This window comes from the organism of the source record quoted next, unplaced genomic scaffold (assembly GCF_019419815.1).
Source record: "Pyrus x bretschneideri cultivar Hongxiangsu unplaced genomic scaffold, Pyrus_bretschneideri_v1 Contig3, whole genome shotgun sequence".
In the NCBI taxonomy this organism is placed as follows: domain Eukaryota; kingdom Viridiplantae; phylum Streptophyta; class Magnoliopsida; order Rosales; family Rosaceae; genus Pyrus; species Pyrus x bretschneideri.
The window spans coordinates 3,988,775-4,007,760 of NW_025999612.1; the positions used below are offsets into that span (position 1 = coordinate 3,988,775).

Here is an 18,986-nt window from a genome sequence, read left to right on the forward strand (position 1 = left end):
TTGTGAGGTTCTTGCCGCCCTTCGTAAACATTTACTTTTATATATAAGCACAAAATTAAGGAAAAAGCCAAAATAACAATAGAGAACACCATGCATGATGAGGACCACCTATAGCACTTTAGGGAGTTCCCAAATTGAATTGCTGGCTGCAATAATGAAACCAGAAATAGAAAAAACGATAATAATAACGCTGAGATCTTCAGAAATGAAAAAAAAAAAAAAAAAGTAATAGGAAGTTACATATTGATATGATCCCAAGGAAAGTGGGTTTATATTTCGTTTCTGAAGATACTTTTGGGAAGTTGCATATATCATTTCAGTTTGAACTCCATTCATTAAAACCACAAATGTTTTTTTTTTTTATACACACGTTAAACTGTGATTAGTATGTAAGTACTACTGGTTATTTTCAAGGGTACTTCAAATTTTCAAGGAAGAAGGTAAAATGACTTTTTATTGGGAAAGAGAAATGCTAAAGAGACTTTCAAAATGTGACTTTTTATAGGTTCTTTGCCATCTTACATTTTAATATTAATTTCCTTGTCAAAGTTATAAAATACTCTGCAAAAAAAATGAGTTCATAAAAAATCTCACTTTTAAGAGAATTTTCTTAACATTTCTATTTGAAAAATTATGAAGTCTAAAAGTAATCATTATTGCAGCAAGCAATTGAATTTGGGAACGCTTCCAAAAGTATTTTTTTTAGGAAAATTACGAAGTTGATGAAATCTTCAGAAACGAAAAATAGTAACAGTAATAGGAATTGGGTTCTTTGGAATACAAAATCTCAAAGTTCAAAGTAGTCATTATTACTTGCATACTAATCACAATTTGATGTGTGTATAATATTTATTTATTTACTTTTTTTTTTGTGATTTTATTGAATTAGGCTTATATATGTATATGTCAAACTGTAATGTATAAGTAATACATAAGTAATACGGTATGCAGTGTTGAATTCAAAAAGTGGTAATAAAAAGTTACATAGTGATACATAGATTTGTAAGTTGAGTAGTCATGGTCTTTCAACTTTAACTCAATCAGAGCAATGATCCCTCAACTAAAACTTCATTAACAATGGTCCCTCTACTCATCAAAACGTGCAGTTATGGTCATTTTCGTCAACTCCGTTAGTACTTCCGTCAAAATGAATCACGTGACTTGCACGTGAGGCTGAATCAAGGGGCAAATATAGAAAATCAAATAAGAAAAATTGTATTAATGGTCCCTCAACTTTAATCCAACTGAAGAAATGGTCTTTCAACTTTAATCCAATTAGAGCAATGATCTCTCAATTTCAACCCAATTATAGCAATTGTCCTTCCAACATAACTTATTTTGATAGAATTTTGATAGAGTAGATGAAAATGACCATAACTACACGTTTTGATGGTTGAGGGATCAATGGTAATGAATTTTTAGTTGAGTGACCATTGCTACAATTTACTCTTGTAAATTCCCAAAAAGAGAATACTTAGCCCCTTGGAACCAAACATCTCTCGACATCTGTAAAGCACACTTTCATATATGCCCAAAGAAATTTCTTTTATAATATCAATCACTAAATTTATACATGTGTTAAACTGTGATTTGCACGTAAAGAAATCAATTAATGTTCAGTCCGAGAAAGCCAAAGTAACAACAATCCATTGCTACCTGAACCAAACGTACAATGTAAGGAAACAAAAACAATAAAGTAAAAACGAGTGACTCACCAAAGCTTTGTAATACATCCATGATCCACGACTGATTGGTTCCTTGTCCAACAAGGCAAGGCCTTAAACTTAAAATCACATCCCCAACTTTGACTTCAAGTGTTTGACTTGACATCTTGGATTTATAAAACCCTTGGGCGGGCTTTGGCTTAATTATAAGTCTGTCCGTCTTCCACAGAGACTAGTCTTCTTCAAGGAAAACTCTGCAAATTCCTCCCTTCTTCTTATTCTTCTTCCTCCTCCAAAACCCTTCGATTCTCGGCATAAAAACTACTTTTGATTAGTTTTTGTTATTATTTTATTATTCCTGGTCAGAGCTTCAGGCCCGATTGAAATGAAGGTGTAATTTCTCACTCTGGCGCTCTAATCCAATTTATATACTAAAGTTTCTTTGTTTGTGAAAATTTCCTGCAACTCTGTTTTTTTGTATTTATTTTCTTTCAAGGATTATTGGGTTGATAAGAATATTATCAGATAGTTTAGTTTAAGTTTCAAAAACCTTCCTTTTTGCCCTTTCAGACAGAAAATAAAATCATCTTCTCAATTGTTTTCGGCTGTTATTTCATGCTTAGATTTCTGAACTTTTTTTATCCTTCTTGTACTTCTGATTTTAGTGACTGATTTCAGATTTTAATGATGAATGTCCATTTTCTTTCTGCAGAAAGTTGTACTGAAATTGGATTTACACGATGACAAGGAAAAGCGAAAGGCCTTGAAAGCAGTCTCTAGCCTTTCAGGTATCAACGATCAACTATATATAGCATATGTTAGTTCAATTTGCCTCCATGAAAAACTTAGAAAATAATAAAAAAAAAGTGATTTCTGAATTCTTTCATTTATCCGCACCTATTCGAGCATCCATCCGGGATATTATCACCGAGAATTTTTTTAAAAAAAAAAAATAACAATCATAGGCTTTGTTGAATCATAATATTAATATTTCATGCACTTATTGACTTTTTCTTCCCTCACTTGTATAAATTTTGCAGGCATTGACTCAATTGCTATGGACATGAAGGAGAGGAAACTAACAGTGATCGGCGACGTTGACCCGGTGGATGTCGTGGCCAAACTGAGAAAAGGGTGGTACACAGACATTCTAACAGTTGGGCCAGCAAAGGAAGAAAAGAAGGATGATAAGAAAGATGGAGGGGCTGCCAAAAAAGATGAAGGCAAGAAAGAAGATGATAAGAAGAAGGCTGATCCAGTTGCTGAACTTGTCAAAGCCTACCAAGCATACAATCCTCACATGACCAAGTACTACTATGTCCAAAGTGCTGAAGAAAACCCTAATTCCTGCGTTATCTGTTAATTAATTGATGATTAGCGGTTTGATCATGTATTTTTGGTAAGGCCATCTGAATTTTAATTTCTAATCATGTTATGGAACCAATTGGAGGCCAGCCAAAGAAAAGTTTGTGGTATGTTTATATGGTGCAAGTAGCTTGAAAAGTAAGTGTCTGAACTTTGAGATTTCAAGCATTTTGGTAGTAAAATTCAAATGGGGTTTTCAAGTTTGCTACAATTTGAATTCTTATTTTAGATTAAAGTTAAATCCACAGCTAATTACTTACCTAACTTCTATCAAATTCATGTTTGATTTGGGTTGTTTTGATCTGTTAACTTCTGCTACTTAACATGATTACTTGTGGATGAAATTTTTTGGACTGCAATAAAAAATTACATGATTATTCATCATCTGGGCCAGTGGGAATTAATTTAGTTTTTCTTTGACAAGTTCATAAATCTTTTATTTGAAATCCATAGGGAGAATGATGTATTTATAATATTGGAATGGTTTATGGAAATTTGTTAGATGCACGATCCCATTGTTTAATAGAAGAAAAAAAAATAAGTGGCAAACAATTCAGCTCACCAGAAGAAAATGAAAGAAAGAGGCAATGGCACACACATTGACTTCTAGGAATTATAAATATTATAAATATTTTTATTTAAAATTAAACACAAATAGTGCTTTATAAAAACTGACCGCACGATATACGATGAACGAACACGATTCACAGATCACCAAGATCCCTATCAAAAGGATCCGGAGAGGATCCTGTTGGGACTTGTAGAACTAGAAGAAGAGATCCTTTAATCTATGGATTCGGATCATGTTGATGTGTGACTACACATACAAAATTTAGGCTTTTTAATTAGAGTATTAATTCAATTGTAGTGCCACTACAACAATTGTGAGACACGAGTCGTATGCTGAAAAACTGTACGTAAGAACTTCGAAAAAGAGGCCAAAACTTATATTCAGTGCTTTTGGAAAATACTTATAAAAGCTATAAAATGTCTGTCTGTTCCTCATCCACTGCAACCAATTTAAAATATTTCAATTGTTTTTGGTGTTTCTTGGTTTCTCGATCAATGTTAAATATTTGGGTTGATCGCTGATTTTATGTAATTTGTTGTTTCCCTTGATATTGAAGTTGTTGAAACCTTCTTATGGTTAGGGTGTTCAATTTCTAATTATGTAATTTATTGTTAAGAAAATTAATTAAATATTTTCACACAAACAAGAGAAAAAAGAACGTAGTTGATCACAAGGGTCATAGACCATATGTTGCGCTGGCCCATAGCTTGTCAAACAAATTAATGGATCAGCTTTTTGACCGCGATTGGATCAAGTTCAACGTCTTTTTCTATTTATTCACAGACCGGGACGGCTCAATTAACAAAAAATTTCCATGGGTTCGGATCTTTGCGGAGATTAGTCCCTAACTAGAAAATGTGTTCGTGCTTCGCTGCGGGGACAATGTATGAGTCGGAACATGCATAAATAGTTTCTACACAAAGTAACTAAAATGATAATACAGTACGTAAGAACCAATGAAGTGATACTTTGCTTGCTATATATGGATATGCATGCTATAAGAAACAATTAATTTGCAGATCGTATTTTGTCATCACATTATAGTAATCAGCCCACTCCATTCGTGAAAAACAAAGAAAAAAAAGCAAACAGAAAAGTAGAAGACACAATACTTGAGCATCTGGCAAGAATGGCAAGCTTGTGAAAAAATTGCAAAACCTCTTACAAATTCAATCGCCAAACGTTATACTGTAACCCAAGATAAAGATAAAGCATATAGTTTGTTTACAAATCAAAACAAACTGCTGCCATAATGTGCGACTGAAAAAATGCTTCTTAATGCGGTCTTGCAAGAAATGAATGTTGTTCCAAAACAACCCAGAAAACACCCCATAAATCTTTACCACCCCAATCTTACTAAATAGAAGCATAAATGGGCAATCGAGAACTTCATCAAATAAACAACAAAAAAATCTAATGTAATCTGTCAAAAACCAAAATAAAAAATAAAATGAAAGTGATTATTTGAAGGCAACATGGGCTATTGTTTGGGCTATTCCAAATAATTATTAAATAAATAAGAAGACAGGAATTGACATAAACCCAACAAAGATTGAACACGAAACGACGACAGATCAGACAACGGCCAGCACGGAAACTTCACCCCGTCGTGCGTCACAACTGAATCAATGGCGTATCTCGTATCCTTACCCGATTTTATCATCGCCACATTCCTACACATAAAAAAAATAATAACAAATAAATAAAGTATTAAATTTAAGGGAAATTCAGTACCGATTTAACACGTCCTTACACAAAGCTTCAATCTCTACCCAAAATCTTCACAAATCAAACTTGGCTTTAACCAAAAATTTAAAATTTACCTGCCGCTGTTGCCCTCTAACTTGATCCGGCGGAATAGGGCGGTGGTTTTACCGGCGAACATGGGACCCATGGTAACATGGACCTCGCCGGAGGTAGAAGAGTCACTGGTGGGGGGAATGGAGGGCTTGAAGGAGGCCATGGATTTTGTGTTGCAGAAAGAGGAGGGGTTGAAGATTTGGGCTTTTCCACCGCTTTCCTATTCGCGATGACCAACACGCGTAGACGCGGGGCAGAAAATGGAAAAACCGATTGCAGGAAAGGCTATCGATGAAGAACGCGTGGCCATCGAGGGCAAAGTCGTCCTCTCACTGTGCAAAGGAGGATAAAAAGATACAACCAAGAAGAAGCCGAAGGGCAAATTCGTCCGGACACTATAGAACAATAGTGCCATCCTAAAAACTCAGTTGGGTGTGAAGATTAATTTGGTGTTCGGGGAAGGGTGGAGATGATATTGTAATCCTCTACTCGAACCTGCCGGCTTGAAATATATTAATTGTTCTTTGACAAATCTATTAGGGTGCGATTGTTTGTTATTTTGGCTTTCACTGGATTACGTAGCCTCGTATGTGGTGTTACACGCATGGACCAGCTTTAGTGGAATTAAATAAGACGTGTGTAGACTAAATGCTTCGCTAGCGAGACCCGTGAAAAGTAGAGGATTGCCAAGACGTCGCTAGCAAACCTCGTCTGCTTCGCTTCGTCATGGTCATCTTCCTCCCAAAGGAGCCCACCGGGTGGAAAGTCGGCCCAGCGACGGTGTGCTCGCCGTCGTAAGCCAAGTAAACAATAGACCCCCTCTGCAAGATTCAGCGCTGTAAGAGGTGTGCTGGGATTGGCCACGTCGGTGAATCGGGCGATTTCTTCCTGGGTTTGGATTTGAGTTTCGAGGCGGTGGTGCGCTGCGGGTTCTCCACTGTGACTCGTTCGAGGTCGTCTCTGCTGCAAACTCTGAGCATCATCATTGCGATAAGGTAGCACGAGGTGTTTTGGGGTTTTTGATGTTGGAATAGGAATCAGATTCTGGGAGAGCGTGAGGTGGGGAATTCACATAAACTTGGCGAATGAAGAGAAGCGGAAGTGGTACTGAGAGAAGCGAAAGGGGAAGGGGAAGAGTTGTGGAAGCGGGAGACTAAGAGAAGCAAAGAAGAAGAGTGCTCAACAATATACTACAAACGGACGACTTGTTTTTATTATCTTTTTTTTTTTTTTGGTCCGATATTATATCAAACGTTTCTTTAAGCTAGTCTAGTTTAATTTATTTTAAGTCAATCCAGCTTAGTACATAAAGCTAATCTAATCCGAAATAGTCCGATACAATAAGCACACCCTTACTATTAATAAAGGGCTACGAACTATTTAATTTATTTTTCCAATATTAGTGATATATATTTTCAGATCTTTTAATTTGAACTTTTATTATTTCTAGTCACTTATTATAGTTTGGTAGTATTTCTTTTAGCTAACTGATCCGAAATGGTTCTGTTAAAGTTCAACGTTTATGAATTTTAGTCACTCCAATAAGTCTGCACCCACCTTGACAACCGCTCTATCGAATTCTCTTTTAAGTTTCATCGTTTTTCAGCCCTTGGAAACTCAAGGAGCTGGCCTTGTCAAACAACCCGTTAACCCGCCCAACCCTCCTGAAAACCTATTTTATTATTATTATTATTATTATTTTTTTTTTTTTTTTTAAAGAAGACAACAAATGGCAAGTCATGGTTATTCATCCTTAAAATTGTTCCGATCTTGACGGGTCGGTCGACAGTTTGAGTGTGAATTCAACTCAACCCACCCAATGTCCAGCCCTAATAAATTATAATCTTAGGTATATCATCATATAAATGATTTCATTCTTATTTTGTTCTTCCAGAATATCTTCTTCACAATAATATTGATATAAAACAATCAACAATGAATTCTGTTTCTTGTAAGATAAATTGTTACAAACAGATACAAACTTTTGTCGTACAAAAAATAAATACAAACCTTTTTCACTGAGGTGAAAAAAGAAAAAATGAACTCTTCAGGTACGAGAGGGTATAAAATGAACCAATTTCTAAATTCCCATTGTGGCATTTGGTTCTTTTCCTATGAAAGAAGGTATCCACCACTCAAAATTCCACGAGAAAATAATGAACAAATTTTAATCCAGAAACTAAGGGGGAATAAATGCATCATGATCAACATTTGTAGCTGGGAGATCAGTCACTTCTCTAAGTGGCTTGAACAAGAGGTGACTGGGGTATCGGTGTATGAGGAGACATCATGCACGGAGACATCATGTTGTCATCCGTTCGCCGAGACTGAAAGCTGAGCCTAAGGTTGCTTTGCCATAACCTTTTGCTTTTCCTCGGCACAATTGCTTCCTTGTCTTGTAGCACAAAGGTTCGGATTCGTGTCAAAGCAACTTCCATGGTCTTGTCATCCATGTTGGCAAAGCAAACTCTGAACCAGCCCGGCTCGGGGCAGTGAAACGAAGAACCTGGTGACACATTGAGCTTAACTTCATGGATTATTGTACGCCACAACACCATCTCAGCTTCGAACGTCTGCTCCTTGAGCAGCCTACGCAAGTCCATCCATACGAAAAGACCGCCATTGCTCTTCAAGCAGCTTGTGCCGACTTGAGCAAGCCCCATTGTGAAGCGCATGTGCCTTGTTTTCAGCCTTTTAGCACTGTGTGCTATAAATCTCTCCACAAACTCATTGTCTGACAGCATTGATGCAATCAGATGCTGAGTTTGTGTCGAAACCAATCCAAAACTCGACATCTTTCGTGCGCAATTAACGACAGCATCATTGTAGGAATATACGATGCCAACTCTGAAGCCAGGGAACCCCATGTCTTTTGAAAGACTGTACACAATGTGAATAAGATTGCGGTTGCATCCGATGTTTTCCTCTATGATCTCGGCTATGCTTATGAAACTTGGCTGACTGAACACGGTGGCAGCATAGATTTCATCGCAGACTAGGTGGATTTTCTTTTCGTTGATGAATGTCACTAAACTTCTGAGGGTATCTCGGTCAAGGACAGTACCTAAGGGGTTTGAGGGGTTAGTAATGAGCAAGCCCTTCACTCTGATGTTTGCAATCTGAGCTTTCTCATAGGCAGCTTCCAATGCTGCTCTGGTGACTTTGAAATTGTTGGAGCTGTCACAGGCAACCGGAATCAGTTGTACTCCCGTTCGCCATCCCAAATCTCGATCAAAACTGCAATAAAATAGCAAAAAAATTTAGCAAAATGCTGGACAATACATGTAACTGTTGTGAATAAGTTCAACTTTTAGTTGTATAATTCCATTAAAATGTTTTCGTATCTTCTAAAGCACTATCCTCGATTCAAACTTTGATGCCTTAACAGTTTTCATCAGAAAGATTTTACCATCATAGAAAATTCATCTTAAGTTGGAGGACTTATCTATACTCTAATTCGCCAGTTGGACATCCCAAACTAATAATGCAATATATTTTAACTCCTCCGCGTGGCACCACCGCATAATTGACCATGAGATGTCACATGTTGTGTAGGTAAGAATTGAATTCTATAAGAAACCAATTAGCTAGTACCAAGAAAGGGATGGATGCATTTACAAATAATAACGTCCAAAAGTTTGAACAGTTGTAAACTGTCCTTCTGAAGAAAATGGACCTCCTTTTTCCCCCAAGCACCTTTTTCCAGTTTGTCAAATTGTGGAACTTAATGCATGGTTCTAAGGCAATCAGTTGACCACTGAAGGCCAAGTTGGTCCAAAAATGATAGTAAATTAAAGGCCAACATCCACTTTTTAATTGCTAATTGTGGTATTAAACATATTATTAATTATTTTCTCCCTTCATCATATCAAACTTTGAAATCAATATCCAAACTTACCCTGGATAATAAGGAACGGGCACCAGAAATGCATCTTCAGGATCAGCCAAGCAAAAGGCTATCATCTCATGAGCTCCAGTAGCTCCTCCGCTCATAACAATCCGGTCGGCTTCGAATGTGACACGATTTCCTCTCACTTTTCCCATAAAATTTGCAACAGCCTGTAGATTATTTCACCAAAAAACTTAGTCAATATATAGCCAAAATGTTAATGAAATATTGCCAATTAAGATTATTGTATTATTGTAATATTACGTCAATGCATACATTTCTAAACTCTGGCAATCCATGATAATCCTGAAATATGGCTATGTCCTTGAATTCATTCACCCCTGCTTCTGTGCAAATGGAGGCTTCTGGATTGTTCAAAATCCACTCTTGGATCAAATCAAAACACATCTGCAGAAAGGAGAAGAAACCAAGAGTTAATTTCTTCGAAAATTGCCCAACTTAGAAAAGAATTAGGTTTTCGTTTTTGGAAATTCTTACTTGATTTTCTGCAAGACCCATCTGGATAACCCCATTAGGGTTCTTGGTGGGATGAAAAGGATCACTATCATAAGCCTTCCATCCATCAAAATATGGAGAGTTTTCGCCGTGGCCATTACCTGTTGCCATCTTAGACAACAGTTGCTGTTGGTTGCTCAAAGTAAACCCCATTGTTTAAATGCCTAAAAAATCCTTGCAATGCGGTTAGAATTCTGTCAAAAGTGTACGGAGAAGAGAAGAGCTAGAGGTCTAGGGTTTTGGGTAGTCTTACTGTGCTAAATGGTTTGCTTTCGACGGTTATTATGCAAAGCACAAACAAAAACCGGATGTGTGATTTAGTTAATGAAGCTTCTTCAATTGTATTTATAAAGGAAGTCTGGTCTCAGATGGCTATGAAAAGTGAGAATCTGCTGAAGCTTCCTATGAAGGAGCAATATGGTTGCTATTCCTTATACAGTATATATGAGATATAACCAGGACTATGAAGCTTAGTTGGAAAAAAACACACACTTTCTTGGTCACTTCGTTTTTGCAAGGACAGACAAGACTAGTTTTGAAGGATGTGGATTCTCTCCCGACAAAGAGGATTCATTCTATTTGTTCATCGTACATTTTGTGGCCAATTTGTGTTCGGTACTGATTGTGTTTAATTTTAAATAAAAAATTCATAATGGCTACACGATATACATTAAACAGATAGAACGTGAGGATACCTAGAATCCTCACAAAGAGGATCTGGATGGTATCCAAATCCAGTTTTGAAGGCGATTGTCAACCATCATCAATAACTTTCCCATTTAATATTCTGGATTAATCTAGTCTACATTTAGTTAAACCATCCTATTGGGAAGTTTATAGCAAAAAAACAATTCTATTAGATGATCAACACAGCCAATAAAGCTGATGTGGTATGACAAAATTACTTTTTAAATTTTTTGTTTCATATGGATGATGTGATCTGAGTATCTCAACACAAGTTTTTTTCAATGTTTAGACCCACCAAAATTGCATCATATGATAATCCATCGAAGTTTAGGGTTGGTGTCTTGTTACTAGAGACTCCCCAAAGTTTCGGCTAAGTATAAATTATGAAACATTCGCCATTCCCAAGCATCAAGTAGTAGTTGTCAAGATTTTCAAGTAATCTTCAGTGTGAATGGGATACACGCATGCTTGGTTTTATTTTGAAATCTGGATCGAACAGAAAAACATCTTAGTATACTTGGTCCATCTAGAACGTACAACTTTTGATCCCATATATATTAAATTCAGGTTTTATTTTTTGGTGGAATAGTGCGCCATTTTTTCTGGTGGAATAATGCACCTCAGAATTGCTTTTCAACCAGATGTTTGAGAGTGCTAGTGGATTGATATCTGAGTCATATGATACGAGGCAAAACCACTAGCATTCATAGAATTTCTTGCTCGAACCCACCTCCGCTCAGCCTGGGAGTGTGGGTGTTTTATAAAAAAAAGGGGTTGTTGTTAGACGATCAATTTAAATAAATGATTAGATGAGTAATAAGGTACCATAAAATATCCCTTTAGTTTGCGAATTAGAGCTCTGAGATTGGGTAGGAAATCTCAATGTCGTTGTCGAGAATATAATTCCTGAAACAAATATTTGGGGTTACGTTAGGTTATAGCACATGGTGTCACTCCTGGCTCCACCCTCGCCTCTAGCAGATCATAGTGCATGAAAGGAAATTTAATGAAAACGCACATCCATTTTTTTCTTTTTACACATTCTTATTTAATCATGTTTGTTGATTATGCTTAGTTTGTTCAATTCGATAAAATTAGAAATGAGCATGAGAGTTCTATTCTTAAGAAGTTCATTCTGCAAACCAAACGTTCCTTAAGTTCAACTCCATTCATTGGTTGGTTCTATGGGTGGATTCAATCAAGAGTTTTAGGGATGAAAGTGGATCAAACCAAACCGTGTCCATTTTTATTGATTTGGGACCATTTTAATGTATGGTATATTTCTAAACGAAGACTATTTGAGTTTTTACATGGAAAAAGTCAATCTTTTTTACATGACGACGTGACATTATTTTACTGTACAAAAAAATAATATGAACTATTCATTATTTTTATTATGAACAAAAATATCATCTCTAGAAAAAAATCATTCGATTGTGAGACCGTTTAATCATCTATGTAAATCAAACAAATTGACTTTTAATCATGAGAATATTGTTTGGTACCAGCCGACTATTAGTTGTTCAACACACGGTTAAATGGTCTCCATGTTAAATGAATTTTTCTAAATGTAATTTTTCAATAATAATCAAGAAAATAAACTGTTCAAGTTATGACGTTCGTACATTGAAATAATGACACATCGTTGTATATAATAATAAAAATAAAATAAAATAAAACTCCAAAAAAGTTCATTCCGCGAACCAAACGGGCTCCAAGTTCGACTCCATTCATTGATTCACTTAAAAAGAATTTAAAATATGGGTGGCTATCTGCTATTACTGTCATTTTTGTCAACGATATAGGGTGGCTATTGCTAACATTATCGGTCAAAGTTTGAGACTTTCTTCGGTCAGCATCTCCAGATGGTAACAAAGATTACTGCCATCAGTGCAGCAGAGTGTATCGTTGAACCGGCTTTGCTTTGCTTTGTTTGGTTATATGGTCCACTGGTAGTGGAAAATATTTTCCCTTTTTTTTGTCAAAGGTCATAAGTTAGAAATTGGAATGGTTCCACCTCCACGTGGGGAGTTGAAATTTTAATTCCAATTCAAATCTTTGCAAAAGGATCCCTGAACAATATTAATTAAGCAGAAAATTGCAGTCCATTGTATCTCTTTGAAATGGTCGAGTCCGGTTTGAGTAACTGGCTCTGCCTTCTGGGTTTGGAATCAATTTAGTCATGGATATTCAAAAGATTGTACGCCTCTCCTCTTCCCACATGGTTTTCATTTGTTTGTTCTTTTAAATTGTGAAAACTTGGAATAAATAAGAACACTTGAAAAAAGAAAACCTCACAAGAGATATCCATGTCACATGCCATAAAGATTGATTCGTGTAAGAAAAATTCAATTCCCCATGGCGACAATAACTCATCGAAAATGATTTGTGCACTCTTTTTTCTCTTTCTGCACATTCATGTTTATGTTTGTTTTTGAGAAATTTTTGAAATGTCATATGAACTTGTATATATTTATTAATTTATCACATGAACTAAAAGTTTAAGGGATTTGTCATACTAACTTTTCGGAATCATTAATTTGTCATCTCATCCTAACTTCGTTAAGTTTTTCATCCAAAAAAATAAATCACGTGTTTTGCACATGAGTTATGTTCAGGGTTATTTCAGACTTTAAACATAAAGAATATCATCCAACTTTATCATGGATTGAAAGATTTCCCAATAACTAAAGATTTTTTAGTCGTCTTTACCTTCGAATCACAGAAAACCGAGTGCATGTCATTCCTCTTTTATGAACGGCAAACCCTTAGATTCTTGAAACAGATGTGTCATGGGATGAAAAGAGGTTTGTAAAAATAATTTTCCTTAGTAGGAAACCCACAGGTCACCAAGGTTCAACCTCGATTCCTAGCCTAGAAAATTTAGGTTCTAACCCATAATCCTCCAATGATTTTGCCTTAAAATTTCAACCCGAAATTATTAAAGTATAATTTTAGCCTAATTTTTTCCAATAACTTTTATAAAATAAAATTTATGTAGATTATCCTAATTTATTTTTATGAACATTTTAACTAATATATATTTAAATTTCGATAAATAATAAAAAATCACTAAACCTGTCTCATTCTTACACATATGCACCATATGAAAGAACATGGGAAACCACACAACTTACCCCATTCTTAAACACAACTACATAGGTGGGTAGAAAGAAAAAAGGGAGGAATTGTTTGGCGAAAGTGGATTATGCATGAATGTTTGAACAAATATCTAGGTATTTATAGAGTTTTTGGGTGAATTTTGGTTTAAATAATTGCTTTCGTCGTTGAATTTGATTTTGGTTAGATTTGTTTTTACCGTTAGATTTGCTTATATTCGATCACAACCGTTTTTAGATTTGCTTATATTCGATCACAACAGTTTGATTTAATGTATTTATAAATTTAATTTTTTAAATAAATTTGAATCTTGACAGTTGGTTGAACAAACAGTCCAACCACATAGGCCTCGATAAAAAAAATAGTCGTTCGTCTTTTCGCAAGTAGCCCACAATGTCAACAACTAGGTCCTAGTGTTGAGTCTGAGCCACTAACTTTGGGTTTTTTTGGGGGTTAAATTTTGCCCCAAAACATGTTTTAACCTAAAACCTTTTTCTAGCCTAATGATTGGAGAAATTTTGAGCGAATTTAAAACCTAAATTTTAAGCTTGAGCCCAACAATTGGAGTTGGTCTAAAGAAAAAAAAAAACCTAAACTATATGAATGCATATTCAAACTTAGATGCCGAAGAAAAAACACACTTCTCTAGTCAACTGGACTACGCCCAAGCCTCTCAAACACCGATGGACATGAGCCATGCCACCACCAAAAGATTTAATTTTCTCTTTTCAATCTTTTAATTATGAATTTAAATACCAAGTTTTTTCTTTGGTATAATCAACCAAAACATTATGGCAAGCTTAAAAGCTTCAATATTTTCAACTCCATTCCAAGCCTACTGATAAACATGGAAAAATTGGAATCTGTCAGATCAGGTTCAATGCATTTCAATCTTTTGGATTCCATTCCAACGTCCAAGTCGACTAAGCAATACCAAAAACGACTATCACAATCTAAAAGTGCTTACCTTGCGACTCATAAAAGCATAAGTGAATTCAAATTTGACAAACTGATTGGCCTTTGCAAGCAAATTTCTGCACGTGTTTGTTTGATCAGCAACAAAACACATGGTTTCAAGTCCAAAGCTTGCCGACGGAAAAATTAATCTGTTACCGATTATATATCATGTCATGCTTGCATCATGTTGAAATATGATGACAGTTGCAAAGAAATCCAGAACAAGAGAAATAACTTTTCATATATGTGATTTCTCAGATGCACAGTCGTGTCGAGTACATAAATTGATTACCTATAAGTTGTATGCAGCACAGCGGCATACAACAGCCATGATAAACTACAATTGCCACGATTTCAGAACTGCAATCAAAGGCCTCTTTTTACTTTCTCATAAGAAGAACCACTGTGTGAGCTGCAATGCTTCGGTTTTCGCCAAGACTGTCCACCTTCTCATGAGTTTTAGCTTTGAGATTCACAATGGAGGGGTCTGCTCCAAGCAGCTTAGCTAAGTTGGCCCTCATAACCTCTTTGTGCGGGCTTAATTTCGGTCTTTGAAGAATCAAAGTAGCATCTAAGTTTCCAATCTCATAACCTGCTTCGTGCATCAATCTCACCTGAAATTATACCATATCACAGAATATAAGCACTCTTACATATTAAATACATTTTCTTTTACATTCTTCCTTGCAATTGCCATGTATAATCAATCATTCAACAACTCATGGTCTGTTTTGACAGAGTTACAACAGTTTTCCGTATTAAGGAAAATGATTTTTTATTTTTATTTTTTTAAACCATGAAATGCATGAAGATAGTGGTCCATGACAAGTTTTGCAGCCATGACCAAAGTCTTGAGACTCAGATTTGAGTCCCCGAGGTTGGAAGGCTCGTGAAACTGGATATTCGAGCAGAACAGGCAATCCATGCTTTGGACCAATGCCCGTACATGCTCCTACATCACTCAAGACTTGAGACTCTAAGCAGGTATTTGGACTCCAGGGGCAGAAGAAGCTCTGGAGTCCGGACAGAATATAGGGTCAAGACCTCGGGCCCTGAGGTCCAGTACTTGAACTGGAGCTCTGACCACCTCAAACTCAAAGTTCGGGTCTTGGGGCCGAGCAGTTCCCTGGACTCAAGGTTCAATGTTCTAATACATTCTTATTGTATTCAATGTTTCTGAATGCAATCTTATCGGAAAAGACTGAAATTTTCTTTCGTTTGAGAAGTTTCTAATAATTTTGACAATTTGTTGTAGTCCTCCAAATATTTATCACGATCACACAATTCAAAGCCCTCAACTATATTGCTTACTGCTTAGTTTGACTTCCCTTTCTACACACCTTTGTTAATTTCTAACCTTCGGATTCAAAGAGAATCAAAGGACACAAATAAATAAGGGTGTGCATGTGCAGAAAAAACTAAAGTATGCGGAAATCATTTCCCATTATTTGTTCATATCATAACCAGCACACAATCAGATTTTTTTCATCCCAAATGTTACAATTCATCGAAAGTAATGATTACTGAGAACCCAAAACATAAGGTTTACACACCCGCAAGCTAAATGAAACCTTAAACTCAACGAAAAAAGCTCAAATGAATCAAAACCAGCAAGAACGATGAGGAGGAGGATAACTTACAGCTTCTTTGATGAAAACAGAGGAAGCTGCACCCCTCCACTTAGGATCCGAATCCGGGAATATCTGCCCGATATCCGGAAGCCCCAACGCCCCCAATATCGCATCCACCACACAGTGAAGCAACACATCTCCTACACACGCAAAAATCAATTCGAAAATTCAAAATTGAATCCAAAGTTTGCTACTTTAAATACAAAAAGTGAAATTACAGGAAGAAAAAGCAGATTAATGGAGGAATTACCGTCGGAATGCGCCTCGCAGCCTCTATCGTGGGGTACGTCGATGCCGCCGATTATCAGAGGGTACCCGGGCTCCAGCCGGTGCAGGTCGAACCCGTGCCCGACCCGAAAAGGCAAGAGCTTGGACGGAGTGGCGGGAGCCGGGACCTGGGCGACCTCGAAGGTCGTGCTCGCGGAGGCGCAAAATACAGGCGTGCGCGTCGTTTTGGGGGTTCGGAGAGACAGAGGAGTCAAGGATGGTTGAAGGCTGTAGGGGTTTAGGGCGGGGAGGTGGGAGCGAGGAAGAGAGTGGGCGAGTGGCTTGGTGGTTGTGGCGGTGGTGATTGAGGAGGCGCACGCTGGAGTAGGTGCCATGGCCATAGCTGAAGGTTTGGAGCTCTGGCACAGGACTCGATACGACGGCGTTCTTGTGTATCTGGTTTCCGTCAGTGTTCGTTATAGCTGAGCCAGCGGGACCCACTTTTTGTCTCAACTGAAATTCGAGTGTTCAGTGGCATATTCTTCAGTTTCCGAACTTGGTAAGGAAATTATTTATTAATAAGGTAAGGATTTGATGCTCGAAACAGATTCATGGTTGTTTCGATGCTTTGACAACAAAATTGTTGGCAGCAAAATAGGGATTGGTTTTTACATACGACGCTGGGTTTCTTGTCATCATTTTTTCTGCCGGTGACAGCAACGCGAAGGTAATATGGTGGCTTATGAATCGGCGAATATGGACTTAGCAACGGAGGATTTAATCCATGGATGGATGGAGGATGAACCAATTTTGTTATCTTCATTTCTGGAAATTGATTTGGAGAATAATAATTACAATTTTGGCAGTGTAAAATTGCCAAGTACAAAGGCAAACAAGCCTTGTATGTTGGTATGTTTATTTTCTTTATGTGAACACGAAAGATTCTTTGAAACAAGAAACCAGAATAACGTGTACAAAATAATATTTTTATGTTTATGATTTTGGGGTTACGATCTCTCTCAAATTTGGTCCTCTGATTCTATCTTCGTAGGGTGTAGGTTTGTGGATGAGTTGTTGATCCAAATGGCCGTCGGGGCTTGATCTAAGGATGAACAGTTGATGAACGGATCTTCAAGGGGCGTTGGGCTTGATCTTGAAGAATGAGTGTATGAATTTCTTCAAGGGGCTTTTGGGCTTGATCTTGAAGGTTGATGGATGAGCAGATCTTCAAGGGCTTTTGGGCTTAGTCTTGAAGAATGATTGGATGTGTGGATTTGTTTGTGCTGTTGATCCAAGGGGCCGTTGGGGCTTGATCTTAGGATGAACGATGAACACTTTCTTCAAGGGCCGTCGGGGCTTGATCTTGAAGAATGGTTGTGTGGATTTCTTCAAGGGCTTTTGGGCTTGATCTTAAAGGTTGATGGATGAGCGGATCTTCAAAGGCTTTTGGGCTTAATCTTGAAGAACGATTGGAGGTGTGGATTTGTTGAGGTTGTTGATCCAAAGGGCCGTTGGGGGCTTATGCTTAGGATGAACGGATGAACACTTTCTTCAAGGACCGTCGGGGCTTGATCTTGAAAGAGGATTTAACGAAGAACGAAGAGAGCTTTCTTGATTCTTCGGAATTCTTGGGAATTTGGATGGTTGGAAGCTTTGGAGTTTCAAAGCTTCAAGGATTTGGGGAATTCTCTTCTAATTTTGGAGTAAAGAAATGTATTTGTGAATTCCTTGATGCTTGATACCTTGATGGAGAAGCCTATTTATAGGCTTTGAGAATGAATCACCACCACAAAATATTTTTTTCCTTTCCAAGCACCATTGCCTAATTTTCCCACTTAATGCAATATTGAAATTGAAGTGGTGTAACTTATGGCCTAATTTCCCACTTAATACCATTTTAAATTTGAAGTGGTCTAACTTATGACCTAATTTCCCACTTAAAACCATTTTAAACTTGAAATGTGTATGCTTTGTCATTGCCCAAATGAGAAAAACTTGCTTTGATCCGTAATGGATTGAAGTGTGCTTGCCTTGTCATTGCCCAACATGAGAAAAGAAACTTGTTTTGATCCTCAATGGATTGAAATGTGCTTACCTTGTCATTGCCCAAATTGAGAAGAAAAAACTTGTTTAATCATCCAAGGGTATTTCTTCCTATTTTGTTGAGTTACATGCCATGTGTACAATTTGTACGACATGTGGCGTATGCCATGTATGCCCTGACATGTCAAAACTTTAATGCGTTGGTGAACATTTGTTTTACTGAAATTTCGATGTCTACACTTTCATGAGGAAAATTTGCTTATCACAAGTTCACATGAACCCCTCTTTAATCATCTCGTCAAGCGACTCTGAGATAGAGGTAATATGAACCCATTTCGTAGAAGAATCATTTCTGCACCTAAATTTATGCATTCATTTTCTGCGAGGAACATGGTTCCTCTCTCAATGACATTGTTTGGTATACAAGATTGAATTGGAATGGATAAGTAACTATTTTCACGATATGTTTGAAAGGAATGAAAATTATGTGGCAAACTTGGTGGTAGGAGATTTTGATTACTCTACAAGAAAAACTG

At 36.9% G+C, this 18,986-nt stretch overlaps 4 protein-coding genes across 4 annotated transcripts; 1 reads left to right on the top strand and 3 right to left on the bottom strand.

Moving 5' to 3' along the window:
- The first annotated feature begins 1,860 nt into the window (after window positions 1-1,860).
- LOC103953382 (heavy metal-associated isoprenylated plant protein 39-like) lies at window positions 1,861-3,236 on the top strand. Its single transcript, XM_009365120.3, has 3 exons — window positions 1,861-2,055; window positions 2,377-2,452; window positions 2,705-3,236. Exons 1-3 carry the CDS (start codon window positions 2,050-2,052, stop codon window positions 3,025-3,027), a joined length of 405 nt encoding a protein of 134 aa, XP_009363395.2. The 5' UTR covers window positions 1,861-2,049; the 3' UTR covers window positions 3,028-3,236.
- Window positions 3,237-4,735: 1,499 nt separating this feature from the next.
- On the bottom strand, window positions 4,736-6,633 carry LOC103953425 (thymidine kinase a-like). The gene is made up of 2 exons (XM_018648952.2): window positions 5,424-6,633; window positions 4,736-5,273 (listed from the first exon to the last, which is right to left on the bottom strand). The coding sequence occupies exons 1-2, from the start codon at window positions 5,561-5,563 to the stop codon at window positions 5,093-5,095; spliced, it is 321 nt and encodes a 106-aa protein (XP_018504468.2). The 5' UTR covers window positions 5,564-6,633; the 3' UTR covers window positions 4,736-5,092.
- A 682-nt stretch (window positions 6,634-7,315) lies between these two features.
- LOC103953381 (1-aminocyclopropane-1-carboxylate synthase-like) lies at window positions 7,316-10,148 on the bottom strand. Its single transcript, XM_048589214.1, has 5 exons — window positions 10,059-10,148; window positions 9,788-9,969; window positions 9,566-9,697; window positions 9,299-9,459; window positions 7,316-8,637 (listed from the first exon to the last, which is right to left on the bottom strand). Exons 2-5 carry the CDS (start codon window positions 9,956-9,958, stop codon window positions 7,638-7,640), a joined length of 1,464 nt encoding a protein of 487 aa, XP_048445171.1. The 5' UTR covers window positions 9,959-9,969; window positions 10,059-10,148; the 3' UTR covers window positions 7,316-7,637.
- A 4,636-nt stretch (window positions 10,149-14,784) lies between these two features.
- On the bottom strand, window positions 14,785-16,857 carry LOC103953380 (2-C-methyl-D-erythritol 2,4-cyclodiphosphate synthase, chloroplastic-like). The gene is made up of 3 exons (XM_009365118.3): window positions 16,451-16,857; window positions 16,210-16,340; window positions 14,785-15,183 (listed from the first exon to the last, which is right to left on the bottom strand). Exons 1-3 carry the CDS (start codon window positions 16,806-16,808, stop codon window positions 14,950-14,952), a joined length of 723 nt encoding a protein of 240 aa, XP_009363393.2. The 5' UTR covers window positions 16,809-16,857; the 3' UTR covers window positions 14,785-14,949.
- Between the last annotated feature and the right edge of the window lie 2,129 nt (window positions 16,858-18,986).